This window comes from Paramisgurnus dabryanus, chromosome 19 (assembly GCF_030506205.2).
Source record: "Paramisgurnus dabryanus chromosome 19, PD_genome_1.1, whole genome shotgun sequence".
Classification (NCBI taxonomy): Eukaryota; Metazoa; Chordata; class Actinopteri; order Cypriniformes; family Cobitidae; genus Paramisgurnus; species Paramisgurnus dabryanus.
The window spans coordinates 16181105-16198267 of NC_133355.1; the positions used below are offsets into that span (position 1 = coordinate 16181105).

The window sequence follows — 17163 nt, forward strand, 5'->3', positions numbered from 1 at the left end:
AGAACAGAATACTCTTTCAGTTGAAAGTTTACCTTTACAGTTGAACCTGTTTTTTTTTTTGGCTTTCCCTGTTTGCACAAGCCATTATGAAAATGATACTATTTAAATTGTAGGTAAGATAAAAATATCAAATTATTTAATACAATTTTGAACATACCAACATGCTAAAGCCATTGCAAGTATTTATTGAATTTGCTCAAAACACTTAATAGCTACAGCTATACACTCCTTGCAAAACTATAAGAAACATACAATGTTATAATGGATTTAAAAGAGAAATAAAGACATGTACACAATTGGAAAGCATTGCTTATTTATATTGTTTCAAAAAATTATAATCGTACAAAGTACAGAACAGACGCCACTATTTATTCACTAAAGAAAATTAAAGAATGATTTGAATGTAAACACATTCTTTTTTTTAACAAACCAGTATTATTTCACAACACAATAAATGATATAAAAACAGCGAGTGAACTACAAACTGAAATACAGCAAGAACAGTTAACTATTGAAAACAACAATCCGTTTATCACATGCTTTCATTCAAAATTACTTAAATGAGATCAAACAGTCCCCCAAAAATAAAACTAAATTCTAGTTAACCATTGTTATGTAGCATTGTCATTAACAACTTGGTCATTATGATGCTCTTTAGGCTGACTAGTAAGCCATCTTAGATTTAAATGAACCCCATTTTATCTACGGGAAACAAGCTCTAGAAGAGTTGAGGCGATTTTGTTGAGACTTGTGGAGTTTGTTGATGCTGGTGGTGGAGAAGGTGATGGGTGGAATGGGTCATAAACTTCCTCACCAGGGTAACGGACATCCTGATGTCGTCCTCTCCCATCATACATCCTTGTTTCCCCAACTAGAGAAGATGGTTGAAAGGACTTGTGGGGATTACCAAAACTTGCTAAAAACAAGAAAAAATAAGCAACCAATCAGGAAGTAGAGTGGAAATGTTTACAGTTAAGAACAGGTTTTGTAATAGCTTAAAAATATTTAAATGTCAAAATGTTAATCGGGTCTAAGAATCCTGCCATCTACTACTATAGACCATAAACTGTAAAAAATATGACGTAGTGCCGTGACGTCACCCATAGGTTTGTGAAGAGCTTTTTTGAAGCCAAGTGTAGGTGGAGCCTGCCGTCACCATCTTGGCAGCGTTTCACTCGCTGATAACCGAAAGTAATTCTCTAGAATAAACTCTAGAGTCTAGACCAATGCTGCGTCTGAAACCGCCTACTTCCATACTATATAGTACGCAAAAAGCAGTAGGCGAGATGAGTAGTATGTCCAAATACATAGTATTAAAAAAAAAACAGTATGCGAAAAGTACCCGGATGACCTACTACTTCCGGTAAGATTTTACAGTGTGCATATGATGGACACTTCACTATCCCATGATGCCCCGGGAGAGGAGTTATCCAATGAAGAAGTAGAGGTATGCGGCTGCTTTCGCGCTGGAATGACATGACGTGATGACGATGTATGTCACGTGATGTAGCAACATGGCGGACGTAGTACGTCTGAATCTCATTCATACTACAAGGATTCATACTATACAGTACCTACTGTTTTAACGGCAAGTAAGTAGGTACTTCATCTCATTCAGTATCTACTGTACAGTATGCGGTTTCGGAAGCAGCCCAGGAGTGGACATTCCTGGTCCTGGACGGCCATTGTCCTGCAAAGGTCCTGAAAATCTTAATTAAAGGCTGCAGGATGACATGGAAATGGCAGTCAGGTGTGTTTAATTAGGGATGGAGCTAAACTTTGCAGGACAGTGGCCCTCTAGGACCAGGAATGCCTACTCCTAGTCTAGACCAATGTTTCTCATTGCAAATTTAGCATGGCTTGATAATTTAACACATACCTAAATCAAATAATCATTTTGATATCAAGTTAAACTGGGTGTCAAAGATATACAAAATATGCAGTGCTGTGGGTCCTCTGGGTCAGTTTTTTGTTTACCTCTCTCATCCACAGGGCCTTTGTCATCCAATAAACTCCTTTGGTGATCCCAATTTCTTCCAACATCCACATTTTCAAAACCTCTGTAATCATCATCATAATACCTTGCCTCTTGAGCGCTTCTCGGACCTTCGGCATGAAGTCGGACCTCTTGTGTACCTTTTGAATATCCTTCATAGTTTACTCTAAGATCTTTGTCATAACTTCTACTCTCTGAAAAATCTATTGACTTGTCTTGCAGCCTTGTCTTCGGAAATCCTCTGGGATCATCAGCGTCCTGCCTTGCTTCTCCAAAAGAAGAATCACCTGGATAATTGTCATAACGCCTTGGCTCTTCATAATGTCTGTTATCTCTAGAACCTCTGGGGTCATCCTCATATTGTCTGGCCTCTTGAAACGTTCTGGGGTCATCTTCATATTGACTGGCCTCTTGAAGCGCTTTGGGGTCATCTTCATATCGTTTGGAATCTTGAAACGCTCTGGGGTCATTTTCATATCGTTTGGAATCTTGAAACGCTCTGGGGTCATCTTCATATCGTTTGGAATCTTGAAACGCTCTGGGGTCATCTTCATATCGTTTGGAATCTTGAAACGCTCTGGGGTCATCTTCGTATTGTCTGGATTCTGGGAAAATTCTGGGATCGTTGTCATACCGTCTGTCCTCTTGGAAACCTCTGTTTTCTAAGTATTTACCGTGTGGATCATCCCTTAGGGTGTTATCATATGCATCTCTCTGCTGGTCCATCTGCTTGCCCCCTCTGTAATCACTGACTGAAGTATGACCCTTGAAATGAAGGGAAGGAAAACAAAAACAATGTAAATATATAAGAATAATCTTTTACAACTCAGGTTGTGTATCAACTGTGCACTTACCACACTTCTTGAACCTTTAGATGCTTGAAATTCTTTTAAAACTGTGCACAGCCTTTCTTTGAGATATTTGGCATCTTCCATATTTTCAATTTTGATGTCATTCTGTAATTGAACAAAATATGTTAGAAGAAAAGGTGTAGTCAACCAGGAAAACTTGTTTAATCCATTAATTCTGCACTCACAAGTACATCCAGAACACTTTCCGCTTTTGGATTAAAACTGGATGTGCTTCCGGAATCCTCAACTGGGATATCAAACAGCTATAAAAACAAAAACAAGATTAATGACCCAAGCATTCACCTAAATGTAAGCATAGATTTATGCCCACATTTAGTAGGCTGGCAGTTTTACCGAAGGAATCCCTTGAATAGGTGGTCCTCTCGGTATGTTTTGTGGTCTCTGTCCTGGTTTGTGGTCATATTCTACAGTATGTCTGTATAAAGAATTTTTTCATATTACTTTTTGCACATATCTAAAACCCATCAACAACATTGTTAGAAGCAAAGAAACAACAATAGTAAGGAGCTTTCAATATGAATTCCTTTTATTTAAAATAAACTACCCATAGTACCGAACCATCAAATGTTTATTTACTATGTTCAGGAAGTCATCAAACCTTGTGTTTGTAATTGCAATTTCTTCTGGCGTTGCATCAGAGAACCTGCTCTTTCTTTTCCTCTTGGCTGGAACCGGATCCTCGGAATATGAACCCTGTGTCCGGCGGTCATATTCTCCAAAATTTCCCCTTTCTTCCTTCTCATTAAAAATTCTGCCATACTCTGCCATAGCATCCACGTCAGGTCTTCTTGCTTCATAAGATGAATACATCCTAGCATCCATTAGCCCCTGCTCATATTTTGCATCTCCGTAACTCTGACCTGAATTGTAGATTCTAAGATCTCTGTCATTATATCGGTTTCTTGGCGCATCATCATCATCATAAACATTTTCTTGGAAATCATAGTCTTTGGGTACGAGACCATGTCTATCTTCACTTGAGTACTGTTTTCTGCCAAAATTTCCATCCTCATAACCTTCTTCAGGAGGTCTCATTCCACGGCCCTGGTCTTCATAGGGCCTAGCATTCATGTCTCTTTTTATCCTTTCAGAATATTCTTCTCGCAAGGTACCACGAACGGCAGGTTCTCCGTACGGTCTTGGATTAGGTCCATCATACTGGTCGTACTTTTCCCTAGTATGATAGAGCCTTTCAGATCTGCCTTCATTTGAGTATGGCTGTCTATCTTTAATTAAAGTTTGCCTTTGAGAGTCTCGTCCAAGATTGGGCTGTTCACGAACACTGGACCGAGAATTACTTCCTGCTATGAACCCAGCAGTGACAAAAATTGAGACGTTAATTAATTTTAACATTGTGCATTTGACAGCTGATGATATCCAAAACTGAATTCTGTACTAATAAAAAAACATAAATTCTATGACAGTGAAGACCACATTCTCACCTTTCCCCACATTTCCGAATTTGTCTTGTGGTTTTTTGAGTTGCTAAAATGAAATGGGCATTATTCAAAAATCCATTTAGTATTTGCAACATGATCAAAAATAAATGACTTGTTTAGAAACACTGCATCCATTAAGTTTGCAATACCTCTGGGGTTCCCCATCCCTCCTGTTTCTCAACTACGGCCGCTTTTGCTCTGGCGACGAGACCTGGCTGCTTCTGTGCAGTTTCTGTGTCGTGCCATGTGACTAAATCTGGCCTTTTCAGCTCCTGCCAAGAGGATTATATGAGCTCCTCATGTCACACAAATGTAGTTACTCAACTGTAGAACGAACCATCTTACCAGATATTTTTGTCTGTGTTTGCGTCCAACGATATGGGCCACCATACTGAAAAGGTCCATCTCCACAAAACACATTTTGCACTTGTACTTCAACACAGATTTGCCATCATCGCTGTCAAGATCCGGAATCTGTACCAGTGCGTTGAGACCTGAATAAAATAGATATTTTTTTTAACAAAAAGACTAAATTAAATCAGGGTGTCTATACTAAAATGTAGTGTATCCTAAGGGGTGGTTTCCCAGACAGGGATTAGCTTAAACCAGGACTAGGCCTTGGTTTAATTAGGAAATATAACAAGTTTTAACAAACATGCCTTACTAAAAACATTAATGTCATGCATTTTTAGGCAAAACAAAGGGCACTGATGTATTTTAAGATATGTCAGTGCAAGTAGTTTTCAGTTTGGACAGCTCTTGCTTTAATTTTAGTCTATAATTCGTTACATTTATATAGCGCTTTTCTGCAGCACTCAAAGCGCTTTACATATGAAAGGGGGGATTCTCCTCAACCACCACCAATGTGCAGCATCCACCTGGATGATGTGACGGCAGCCATATTGCGCCAGAACGTCCACCACACACTAGCTTATCTAGTCTAGGACGTGTCTAATCCCTGTCCGGGAAACCGCCCCTATAAGTTTAAAGGAAAACACCAGTTTTTCAAGAGTTTACCAGACGATAGTTGGACGAATTAATACATACCTATCTTTTTCAAAGCATGCACTTAATCTTTTTACAGCGTGTCTTGAATGTGTTAGCATTTAGCCTAGCCTAGCCTCATTCCTTAGGATCCAAACAGGGATGAATTTAGAAGCCACCAAACACTTTCATGTTTTCCCTATTAAAGTAGTAACACAAGTAAGTATGGTGGCACAAAACAAAACGTGGCGATTTTTTTGAATGGATAAAAATGATAACTATATTGTTTGACGGAAGAGCACTTAGTATGAAACATTTCAATCTCGGGCGCAGTAATATTGCGGAAGTTTGAGCGAGAGAAACTCATCCCTGTTTGGATCCTAAGAAATGAATGGGGCTAGGCTAAATGCTAACACATTCACGCCGCACTATACAAACATTTAGTGCACGCATTGAAAAAAGATAGATATGTATTAATTCGTCTAATTTGAGGTAAGAATATTAAAAAACTGTGGTGTTTTCCTTTAGCTTCTTAGTTTTTCTCATGAGGTCACAAAGCGTTCATACCAATGATGGGCTCATTAAGATCCAGGTATTTCAAATAATCTCGGATATCCGTCCATTGTGGCAATGCAGGTTGTCTTGGAATAACTCCTAAAAGGACAACACAGGTTCGTAAAACATGTCCATTGCAGGTTTGAAAAACAACCGTTACATTGATATAACTTTTAATTAACATGTTCTTTTGTGTCTGAAAGACCTTCCTTTTAATGTCTTAAATCAAACTTAAGGAATAAGTCTGATTTAAAGGAGACTTTATGGAACACTGTAGCCTCTAGTACGCCCAACCTGGCTTGCCGGTCAGCTTTACTTGAAGAAATGTTAAAATGTTCTTGTTGACCACAGGACACGGAGTTCTGGAAAGGCTGTTTATCAGGAGAGACTGTCGGATGAATTGAAGATGATTTTGAATAACATTAAGAGAACCGAGGTCTCTTAGGTCCAGTGCTCGTGTCATCCTTAGTATGACATGCTAAGTGAATTCCAAGCATGTCTCTTAGTTTTCCATCAGAATGTCATTTCTTCTGCATTCCACTTCAGCAACTGCAAATTCTTTTAGGCTTCTGATGAAAAGTGTTCCCTTGGCTTAAACCGTGAAATGACACTGAATCATTTGTAGCGTGTCCCATCCACTCATAGCTCCAGCCTTGTTTCAATCACCTGGGGCCGGAGGCTTAACAACAGAGAGTCTTCTTGTGTAATATAAACAGTCCTTAAGATAAAAAATGAATCAACAGGGCTTGAAATACGCTGTTGAAATTCATAACTATACCCGTGAATCACGTTCCATCCACGTTTACCGAGCTTGTTTACATTGTTCCCACTAAAATGTTATTGGTACAATGTCGGCTTTGGTAAACACCAATTTGGTAAGACAGACACTATAGAATTGAAAACAAATTCACCGTTGAGCACATTTGGAGCACTGTGCTACATACAGCATAAAAAACCTGTTATATCTCCCACACTGTAAATTTAATTTACAAATGTAGGAAAATAGTAAAGGACATGAACAATGAAGAACATCCAGTATTCACTGTTCAGATACAGTACGAAGCTGAAAATATCAGATAGGACCCAAATGGATATTTTAGTCCTAAAATCTATTAAAAATCTAACTTTTTGAGCTGGATCCTACAATGACGAATTGTGTGGGCCAATATGATTCCAACAGGATTTATTTTTCAGGATCACATCCATGACTAAATACCAACATTACATACTTTTTTGCCTTTATATTACTTTGGGAATATAGATAAGTCTTGAGATTCTCATGAAATTTTTTTGTGGTAAAATCTATGATTGTGACAGCTGAATGATGCCCAATGTCCAAACATTTTGATGGCAAAAAGATGTCCCGTCTCTGGAAACCTTATGCAACCTCTGAAAAAACCATTGGTAGTTTGCATACTTACAAAATATGTTGGTTTTCCCGATGGAATACTGAATTGTGCTTCTAAAAAGCACATTAAGTGTAATTTCTTAATCATAAAAATGGAAAATTTACACTTTTTGAATTTCAATTCATTTGAATTTGACATTTAGTAAAGATGGTAAATGGTATTTTTTCTGAACAAAAATTTTATTTTAGTTATACAAAACTATTAATTTGCAAATACTAGTGCTGCCTCACGATTTGTCGCGACTAATCGTTTGGAGAATAAAAGTTTTTGTTTACATAATATATGTGTGTGTACTGTGTAATAATTATCTTTATATAAATACACACACATAAATGTATAATTTCAAGAAAAAAATTGATATAATGAATATTTATATATAATATAGATTATATATAAATATAAACATGTACAAACACATGCAAATATTTCTTAATTTTATACATGCGTGTGTGTATGTGTATTTGTACATAATTATTATACACAGTACACCCACATATATTATGTAAACAAAAACTTTTATTCTGCAAACGATTAGTCGCGACTAATCTTGAGGCAGCACTTGCAAATACTACAAATTAAGTACTTTTACAGATAAATTAATTAGTATCACTTGCAACATTACAAATTCAGTGTTACTACAGAAAAATTTACTTGTATTGTTTGCAAACACTGTAATAAAACCCTATAAGGTATATAATTTCTATTAATTATTTCGGTTTTAGTCTAGTGAGAGGGACATAAAAAGATGTCATACAAATGACAAAGTTGTCATTTACTACTTACCCTTCGCAACAAGGGCTTCCTCTTTCTTTGAAGAGATAAGGACAAACAGTGGGGGAAAAACAGTCACAGGTGATTATACTGTTATAAGCACAGCATAGAAGATACTTTAAATACTGAAACAAAGTAAACAAAGAGGTTAATACATAAAAATACTGTTGAAATGATTGAGATTGGCCGAACCCCAATGGAAAAGTAATAATTCTCTGGTATATTTGGGCCTGTAAACAAAGTACTTTACCCCACATTTCTCTTTAGGACCGTAGCTGCAGTAACTGTGCTGTCCATCACTCTGGGTAAAAGCTAAGGGCTAAAATCAAAAAAAATGTCCAAAAATATGGACAATGTTAAAGGAAACAATTGGGTGTGGAGAGGATTTCGGACTCAGCTTCTTTGACTTCAGTCGTTTTTGCAAAAGCAGTTCATGAAAGTGACTTTCATTGTTTATCGAAGAGATTTCATATAAAGTGAATAGAAATGTGCCAACAAGTGTGTAGGAGTGAACACCTTCCCAATGTGGGAGGAAGTAATAAAGAAGAGTCCACACCAGTCAAGAGAACTCGAACTACATACATAGTCCAAAAGCGAACAACAACAAAAAACAATCATGAAACTGTACCTTTGATTCTTTAAGACCTGTTTAAAGCCTGGGATACACTGCACAAATATTGGCTGTCCCAGACGAAAGATTGCCCTCTGTGATCGTGGCTCTTCATCGGTGGTCCTATGTCATACAGTGAGACGGCCATTTTCCTCGCCTTGCAACCAAAGACGGCCAACAATAGTTTTCTGACAGTGTCAGAAATTCAGCATGTTCACCGCACAGTGTGTTTCCTACAACGACCTGCGTACTGGTATTTGTTTACCACTAGTGCATGCTGGTGACGTTGCGGTAACGTGTGACGCAGCCGCCGAAGCTTCTGTGTCATCATCGTACAGTCTACATGCTTGTCGTACCCAAGTTTAAATGATCCATGTCGCACAGTGTGATAAGGTAAAGTTCTTATAGGAGTGCAAAAGTCCTGCAGTGTATTCCGAGTTTAAGGAAATTCAGTAAAATACTTGATAACAAGAGAACCTGCTATTTTACAAACTACAAGTAACATGAAAGATAAGTTACCATTATTTACCATCTAGTAATTCCTGCCAGAGCCTCTAAAAACAAAACAAAGAAGATTGCCGCTGGAGCAAAGTTTACTACTTTGATATAGTAAACTTAAGGTTAGACATTGATGTAGTGAAATTACTCAATACAACATCAACACAAAAAGAACCATGTGTCACACATTCCAGACTTTTCATTTTCAGCATAGTCTAGTGCTGAAGACCACTCACTTAAGCTAGGTACACACCAAGCTGACAATCAGCAGTCGTACAAGTTTTCAGCATCATCTAACTTAAGTGTAATATGTGGTCATGCGTAGGTTCTAAGCCGTAGGCTGTGCGTGCGTAGCCTCGCCAAAAATGTAACAACACATCCGTTCTATGGAGACCATGAACGCTGTGATTGTTCCACTAGAATCCTCCCTGTCCAGTAAAAAAAAAAAACTGCTTTGCAGGCATTTCTGCTTGCGACGGTAAGAACAAAGATGGACCAAGCTGAGAAGTGATTTAATTAAAACTGCAACAAAAGTTGCTGTCTATTTACCTCCATCACGGCTGGTCTCCTCAAATCATACACAACAAGCTTCTTCTTTTGTGGGTTTACTGGCCAAGCTGCTTCTTCTATGGCTGTTTTACTGTGGTAACACATGCGTGGACACTGCCTACTAGCAGTCTGCATGTATAATTGCACGTCGACACGGATGAAAACCGACGTTGTGCGTTATGCGTCTAGGCTACGCCGTAGGACCTACGCACAACTATAATGAGCCCTCTAGTTTTCCAGGGGGTCTTCTTTTTGGCCATTTTTCAGCATGTCAAGTTGAAGATGGCACTCATCCAAAAGCTATGGCTCATAAGACATTTCGAATATATTATGAATCCGTCTGCGATGAAGGAGAATTGTGTCAAACTTGTAATTAAGGGGGCTGCTTCGTTTGCTTTTGTATCCCAGCAGTCATTAGCTTTTCCGGTAGAGATGCTCCGATCAGCATTTTTGGGGCCGATCACCGATTACCAAGATCATGATCTGCCGATCAGTGTCGATCACAGAATGGCAGTGGAATGGGAATCTTTTATCTATAATCTAGCAGAGTTTGCACCATTTGTAGAACTGAAACTAACTATAAATTAGGTATATTATTGTTTTAATAGAGAATCAAAAAAATAAGCACAACAAATATTTCTTCTTGCAAAGAGAAACGTAATATGCCTTTAAAAAGGTTTATGTCTGTTAAAAGTAATAAAAAAAAACACTTCACAGTCTTTGATAGGGATGTGAAGACGCATCGCTCTGAGGACCGGAGCGCGTCCTCATAGAAAATACGCATATCTCTGTAAAGGTAGAGAGAGAAATCCAAATCTGCATGTCACACATGAGCAACGGGTTACAAAATGTTCGCACTGTGTAAAATGGTTTCTAATTGCAGCCGCATCAGGAACGCTATGATGACAAAAGTAAACAGAAAGTTCGGCTCTTGAGATCGGCAAATTTAGCGAGTGCCAATCACGCGATTTAATGCCGTTATCGGCCGATTACGATCGGCGGCCGATCGATCGGAGCATCCCTATTTTCCGGGTCCCATTTTGAATGAATACTGGCTAATGCCACCTATGGAAAGTTATCTTATCTCACACAGCCATAGAATGGACGTGCTACTTGGCCGCCGTTTGGTTACTTTGGACCCAGACGTAGCCAAAAGATGTGCAATGTGAGCCGTGCTATTTTGTTGGGGTCTTTTGGTGTTTCCCTACCCTTAGACAGGACAGGAACATCCAAACAAAATTTACCACCAAAGACTTTGATGGTTAGTGGAAGGTAATCTGATATCCCCACAGAAGGGCACACAAGACCCAAAAAAATCCATGTGGGAAAGACAAAATTTGAAAAGCAGAATATCACAGTTGTGGTGGTCAAGGATTTCTCATTTACTTGCTACAGAACACATCCTGAACATCTTCAGCCATTCAAGACTCAAAAGACATGAACCTTTCAAACTTTGGAAAACCTCATTGGAAACACACCTTACCAACACCTGGAGATTTTAAAAGCCTAGCTTTTTGGCAATAGACAAAAAGCTGTGCATTATGACACCCAAAAGCATAAAGGCCAACCAAGCTGGATGTAGGACATTTCTTCAACCGAAGACATACAAAGTAAGGGTCATATTTTGAGAGTTTCGGGAAAAAGCATAGTCTTGTTGCCAACTGACATTTGACTATTTAAAGTAGTATGAAGATGCCCTCGTACTACAAAGATAAACAATGCCATACAATGTAAAGAGGAATTGGTGCTCTTAAATTGCACAAGAATTTTAAATAAATGTTGTTACAAATATTTATTTCAGTCAGAAGACTGATGAATGAAAGTAAAACAATTAGCGTGTGAATAAAAAAAGTCTTCCTTTGGTGCCGTATACAGGATAAAAGCATGAATATGACTTGGGCTTTGTGGAACATAAAGAAAGACGATGTTTGAAAAACTGAAGTGTTACAGATCTTCAAAACATTCAGGTGCCGATAAAAGTCTATGGGACTTGTTAAGCAACACAACCATCAGGTCTGCAAGGTCATACAGTACCCAAGTGAAAGCAAGATAATAGCTGAAGTGTTATTTTGAACTGTTGTCTGTTCATCAGGAGACCTAAAGTTTAGTACAGCAAAAAGGTAAACTCACAAAAAAGTTATACAGTATATATAAGGAGGTATCTTAAAGGGGTAGTTCACCGAAAAATGATAATTCTGTCATCATTTACTCACTCTCATGTTGTTACAAACCTGTTGAAATTTCTTAATTCTGATGAACACAAAGGAAGATATTGAGAAATGTTTGTAACCAAACCATTAGTGGACCCTATTTACCTCGATAGCATTCTTTGTTCCTACTATAGAAGTCAATGGGCTCCACAAACGGTTCGGTTACAAACATTCCTCAAAACATCTTCTTTCGTGTTCATCAGAACAAAGCAATTTTTATGGGTTTATACAAAATGAGAGTAAGCAAATGATGACACAATTTTCTTTTTTGGGTGAACTATCCCTGTAATGGCATGCAAGAATTTACTAGGATTCATAATTTGTGATATATATATATATATATATATATATACATATACAACGTTAATACATTTACTATTTTTGGAAACTTTGGAAATTACCATCATTCTATGAACGCCATTAATTATTTAACACTATACCTTCAAATGGTGTAACGTGGTCACGTGTACTTTGTACTGGGTGTCTCCTCTTATTCTTTTGTCGCAGATCTAAGGAGCAAAATTAATATTTTTATTCACAGCAAAGTACCGTTAAATAAACGAATTTATCAGTTACAAGCAAACGTTAATATTTTGTGCACCCAAGTAAAAACAAAAAAAAATACCCTGCAATCAATGAAGGTGTTGGCCTGGTCATCGTCATACACTGTCAGTAAATCGGCCATCTCTTCAAACTAAAATTAAGAGACAATGTTGTGAGATCTCATATACATTACAATGCAATTTATGTTTTAACGTTACAACGCAAAATATACGGCAGCGCAGAACACTTCCGTAACACCTAACGTTAGCATCGGATTTAGAGCCATTCGACAAACATACGGTTAAACATCGACTATAACAATTAGCTAAAGACAACACGAATATTTTAAATGCTTGCATGTATGTATGTATGTTGCAAAAATTACTTTATAGTAAATCCTTAGAAATTGCACTGAAAACAAAACAATAATCTTCTCCTACGCCACCACCGTCCTTTTTCGGCTTCTTCTGTGGTAAAATTGTCCTGGCAACAAAAAAGAACAGTACCTCCTAGTGGACGCGGGCGAGACCGCGAGTGACCTCCTTTCTAAATATGATTAATATTCAAACAAAAATCATTATTTAACCACATTAGAATATGTAAGTAAGTCCACACATAGACATAGTAACATACCACAAACCAATGTTGATGTACATTTAGTTTCAGTAACAATAAAGGAAAACTTGTTGTTTTGATAAAGCTAGAGGTTTGTTAACGTTACCCTCTATACAGATTGTTAGAATTGTGACAAATGGGAACAGAAATGCTGATTCCCGCCATATTATTGCAAAGAATGCTACCCACAAAATATTTTAAACACACACAATATGGTATATAACAGTATATAACCACCAGATGGTAGTGTAATTCTTCAAACTGACTTTTATGTAAAGTGATAGCCAGGGAAAATTAAAGAGGACACATGAATACCACTGATAACAACTGTTAATAAACATATATATTTTTCGGAGCTGTTCATGATGCCAAGGACCTCCAAATATAAACCTTTTGTGAGGGATTTCATTCCTGAAATTTGTTCTTATCTATAACAAAACATTTAAACTGGGTTAGATAAATATGCAAATGTGATGTTAGAAAGACAGCATATTGTTTTCTAAATAACCTTTGACTTAAAGTGAAACAAAACTTTACTGGGGTATATTGAAGTATATGTTCTAATACATATTCTGACAAACCTTTAACAATTTAAATAACAGATTCCATGATATGTTCTCTGTCTATTTCAAAACCTAAAAGTTCAGAAGTTCATTTAAAAATGTATTGATCCTTTTTTAAATCCCAATCTCTCCACAACTGTGACATTGTGCATACAGTAATGATATAATAAATACTTTTCGGTTTAAGTCAAAATGTTTTTTTTTATGAATACTGAGAGAATGGTATTGTAAATCAAACATCTTTTTAAATTAATATAATACAGCATAAAGGATCTCAGAAATCAAACTAGACATTTCATAGTGCATTACAGAATAGCCAAAATGATTAGGGCCCCCGAGAAGCCCGTTGAGGTCACTGAAATGGGAAAACTCTGGAAAGAGGCTTTGTAAAGCAAACTCCTGCCCCCTGTCGTCTTCATAGTCTCTCCGTTTCAGCTACGCTTGGGAGAACCGCCGGCCGGCGCTATTAATTTGTGTTATCCAAGATGGAGGTTTTGTGATGTTCCCTAGCCCTCAGAAGTAATCCTTTTCCCGTCCGTGTCAGATCCTTCTTCAGACAGAGGGCGGACATATTTTATCCTTCTGCCTGTGGGGAAATACCTAAAACTTAAGATTTGGATATTAGTTTTTTGTGTTTTTCACCACAGCCATGAGCTCCGGGGAAGGGGCCGAGGAGGCGGCTAAAGACTCGGCCGACATAGCGACGTTCTTCAAACCCGGTAAGCCCGAAGCTCGCGAGGTTGCTCTGATTGAATGGCGCGAGCCTCCGCGCGGCTGTGGGACATTGTTCATGCACTGTATTTCCTGGGATGGGTGGGAAGCTTCGATTTATAGTCATTTTCATAACATGTAATACTTTGAATATTGCAATAACGTTGAATAAACACGTTTTAGGATATGGATGAGGTTTATAACAGCCTAGCTGTTTACTTTAAAGGCATTTGACTTGGTTGTCTTGTTAGCTTGTGTGAGCCATTACTGCACATCCGTGAGGAATTTTTAGAAGTATAATAGCATAAAATACTGCAATATTGTAGATTTTACCAGTCGACAACAAATTGTTTATTACCATTTGTGTAAAAAAACAAATCACAGTGATTACTATCGTTAATATGTTGGGCCAATCACGCTACCATTGATAAGCTAGTAAGTGGCTAGAAATATAAGGCAAGCTGCAGTGTTATATAGGCCACCTTATGAATAACTAAAGTTATGCTGGCAGATTTTTACTCACACAAAATCTTCCAAGAATATTGTCATCAGTAGTATTAATCTCTATAATACATTGTATTGATTCATACTTGACTGAAGCTGACAGTCTATGTTTTATTGGTTTATTTTTAAATACTCCGTTAAAGATTTATTAGAAATAAAATTGAGGTGTTTTCAAATACAAGACGTATTTAGTCAGACAGACAGTTTTATATAAAGGAATATACATATCTGAGTATTGAAGGTAGTCAGCAATGTAAACAATGACCTGGCGTGGCACTCTGTATTTGCTAACTAGCTAGCAAGGTGTGTGAGATTAAGCTGGTGAATTAGCATTTTTAGCGCAAAACTGAACGTCATGAAGTCACTCATCGAGTAAATAATAGTAAAATCACGATCATGGTTCAGTTGGTTGGAATAAGTTAAGGATCAGGATCGAACTGTAACTCGGTTGTCTCTTGTAGCATTTGGTTGCTAAGTTAGCAAAGCATGATTGATGGCAGTCTTCTGTCCAGGACCATTTCACGAAATATACCATTTATTTTAAGTTGGTTGTCAAATATTAGATTATTAATTTTATGTTGGTGAAGTTTAAATAAGGTATATGAGATAATTGGCATCAATTAATTACAGTTTATCTGGTGATGATGTTTGCATGCTATTAGTCCAGCCATACTGTAAACCAGAACTGGCAAAACTCATTTTAGATATAAATACGATGCTCGCATGTCTCATTGTTTAGCTCAGGGGATTAATATGCAAGTCTCAGTTAATTATTTACTTAAAGATTTGGTGCCTTGCATTCAGAAAATATTTAGACCAAATCACCTAAACACTTTACCAAGTTTAATGATTTCTTGAATAAATCACTGTGCCTTTCTTGCACTGATCACACCAGTACAGAGACACATATGCTACAGTGGTTTTGTTCGGTGTTAGATGTGTTGTTAGTGAAACCACAATTGGAAGTACTGTATCTAACTACTACCACCTTGCTATTTTCACTCCGGAAATCCTTAGTTGTTTCAGTACTCTCTAAAGTTGGTTTTGGTTTAGCCCAGCCCATAGTTTACTTTTCTATGTTATTATTACCCACTTTACATCTACTTAAGATGTTACTTGACCCTATTTCCTATTTTAATTTCCCTCAAAACTTCTTTTCCTGATTATTTCCTGTTATGGGATGCCATCATGTTTGAACATGCCATGTCCCCTTTTCTAACCCAACTTTCTTACCCCTTGCGCTCAACTTTAAACAAAAAATTTTGAGCTGTAGTTACTTTCAATAATTTATAGGTGTTTATACCACTTTTAACAGTAGATTTTGTTGTCTGTAAGGTTTGTCTGTGTTTATGTGGTTATGTTTTGGGATTCATTTGTGACTGCTGTTAGAGAACATCCTATCCTCATTTAAATGAAAGATAAATTCATTAGTAATTACAGACTGAAGAACACACTTGACTACAGCTGATTTAAAGTCCCCATGAAATCAAAACGCACAATTCTTATTATTTAAATAGAATATTACAGTGTTCATCATAGAGATGTCAATTTATGCAATTTTCCATATTCGATGATCGTTTAAATTAACGATCAAGCAATCGAATAATCGTTAACAGTAATAGTGCAATAAGCCTTCACTGCAGTGGCATATAGCCAATGACATAAAAGCTTCCTCATTTTGTCAAATAACATGCTAGTGTGATTGTAAAATGAGTCAATGTAGTTGTTGTTTTGATAAAATCATCAATTTAAACTTATCTCTTAATGAAACATAATGACTAATAGACACGGTGTATAACTCCGCCTCACATGGATATTCTGCAACAGAAGCATAAAAGTCCATGCGTCCATGACATGTCAAAATAAGAGTTTCATTATCATCAAGTGTTATTTTTCTAGTTGTTCACCTCGCTTTCCGAGTCGTTGATACACCGTTTGTTGTAATTATATCCAAGAAGCACACGAAGGGCACTTTTCCCGTCGTCACCTCAGCTTAGACCTGCGGCGTACCTTTAGCAAAGATGCTTATATTACGGAGATGGCAACCTTCTATTAGAAAACATGCAGCGCCTCAGCAAGTCAATAATGATCAGTGATATATGTTGCAGGCGTTCAGAGTGTAACTACTGTCAGTTACAGTTTACATTTTACAGTTTCTTGCCAGAATTTAAGATTAGATTTTAATCTGTTGATTAAAAATGGCTGTTGGTCTCCTTCTCTGTGCATAGCAGCGTTGCTATGCTAATCTTGCAGGCTTCCCTGAAGAGGGTCTTTGCTTTCAGTATCCTAATCGTATTTGCATTTTCTGCATCGGACCATCTCAGATACACTGTG

General features: G+C 37.3%; 2 protein-coding genes across 9 annotated transcripts in view; one reads left to right on the forward strand and one right to left on the reverse strand.

Moving 5' to 3' along the window:
- Positions 1-301: 301 nt before the first annotated feature.
- LOC135781201 (uncharacterized) lies at positions 302-12970 on the reverse strand. Of its 3 annotated transcripts, none has more exons than XM_065291561.1 (14): positions 12822-12970; positions 12519-12587; positions 12334-12402; positions 8039-8063; positions 5859-5945; positions 4653-4801; positions 4457-4579; positions 4311-4353; positions 3467-4169; positions 3202-3283; positions 3033-3110; positions 2851-2952; positions 1978-2761; positions 302-916 (listed from the first exon to the last, which is right to left on the reverse strand). In XM_065291561.1, the coding sequence occupies exons 2-14, from the start codon at positions 12576-12578 to the stop codon at positions 699-701; spliced, it is 2523 nt and encodes an 840-aa protein (XP_065147633.1). In that variant the 5' UTR covers positions 12579-12587; positions 12822-12970; the 3' UTR covers positions 302-698. The 3 variants fall into 3 exon arrangements, with proteins under 3 accessions (XP_065147633.1, XP_065147623.1, XP_065147641.1); XM_065291551.1 differs by having other exon boundaries at positions 3467-4172; XM_065291569.1 differs by lacking the exons at positions 8039-8063; positions 12822-12970 and having other exon boundaries at positions 3467-4172.
- A 1014-nt stretch (positions 12971-13984) lies between these two features.
- trioa (trio Rho guanine nucleotide exchange factor a) overlaps positions 13985-17163 on the forward strand; it is a 108271-nt gene continuing 105092 nt past the window's right edge. For 2 of the 6 annotated variants that reach the window (XM_065291513.2, XM_065291543.2), the window contains exon 1: positions 14002-14333. In XM_065291513.2, coding sequence (XP_065147585.1) covers positions 14264-14333 — 70 coding nt within the window. In that variant the 5' untranslated portion in view covers positions 14002-14263. Of the gene's footprint in view, positions 14334-17163 lie in introns of all 6 variants that reach the window. The other 4 variants (XM_065291505.2, XM_065291522.2, XM_065291536.2 and 1 more) reach the window with 3 other exon arrangements.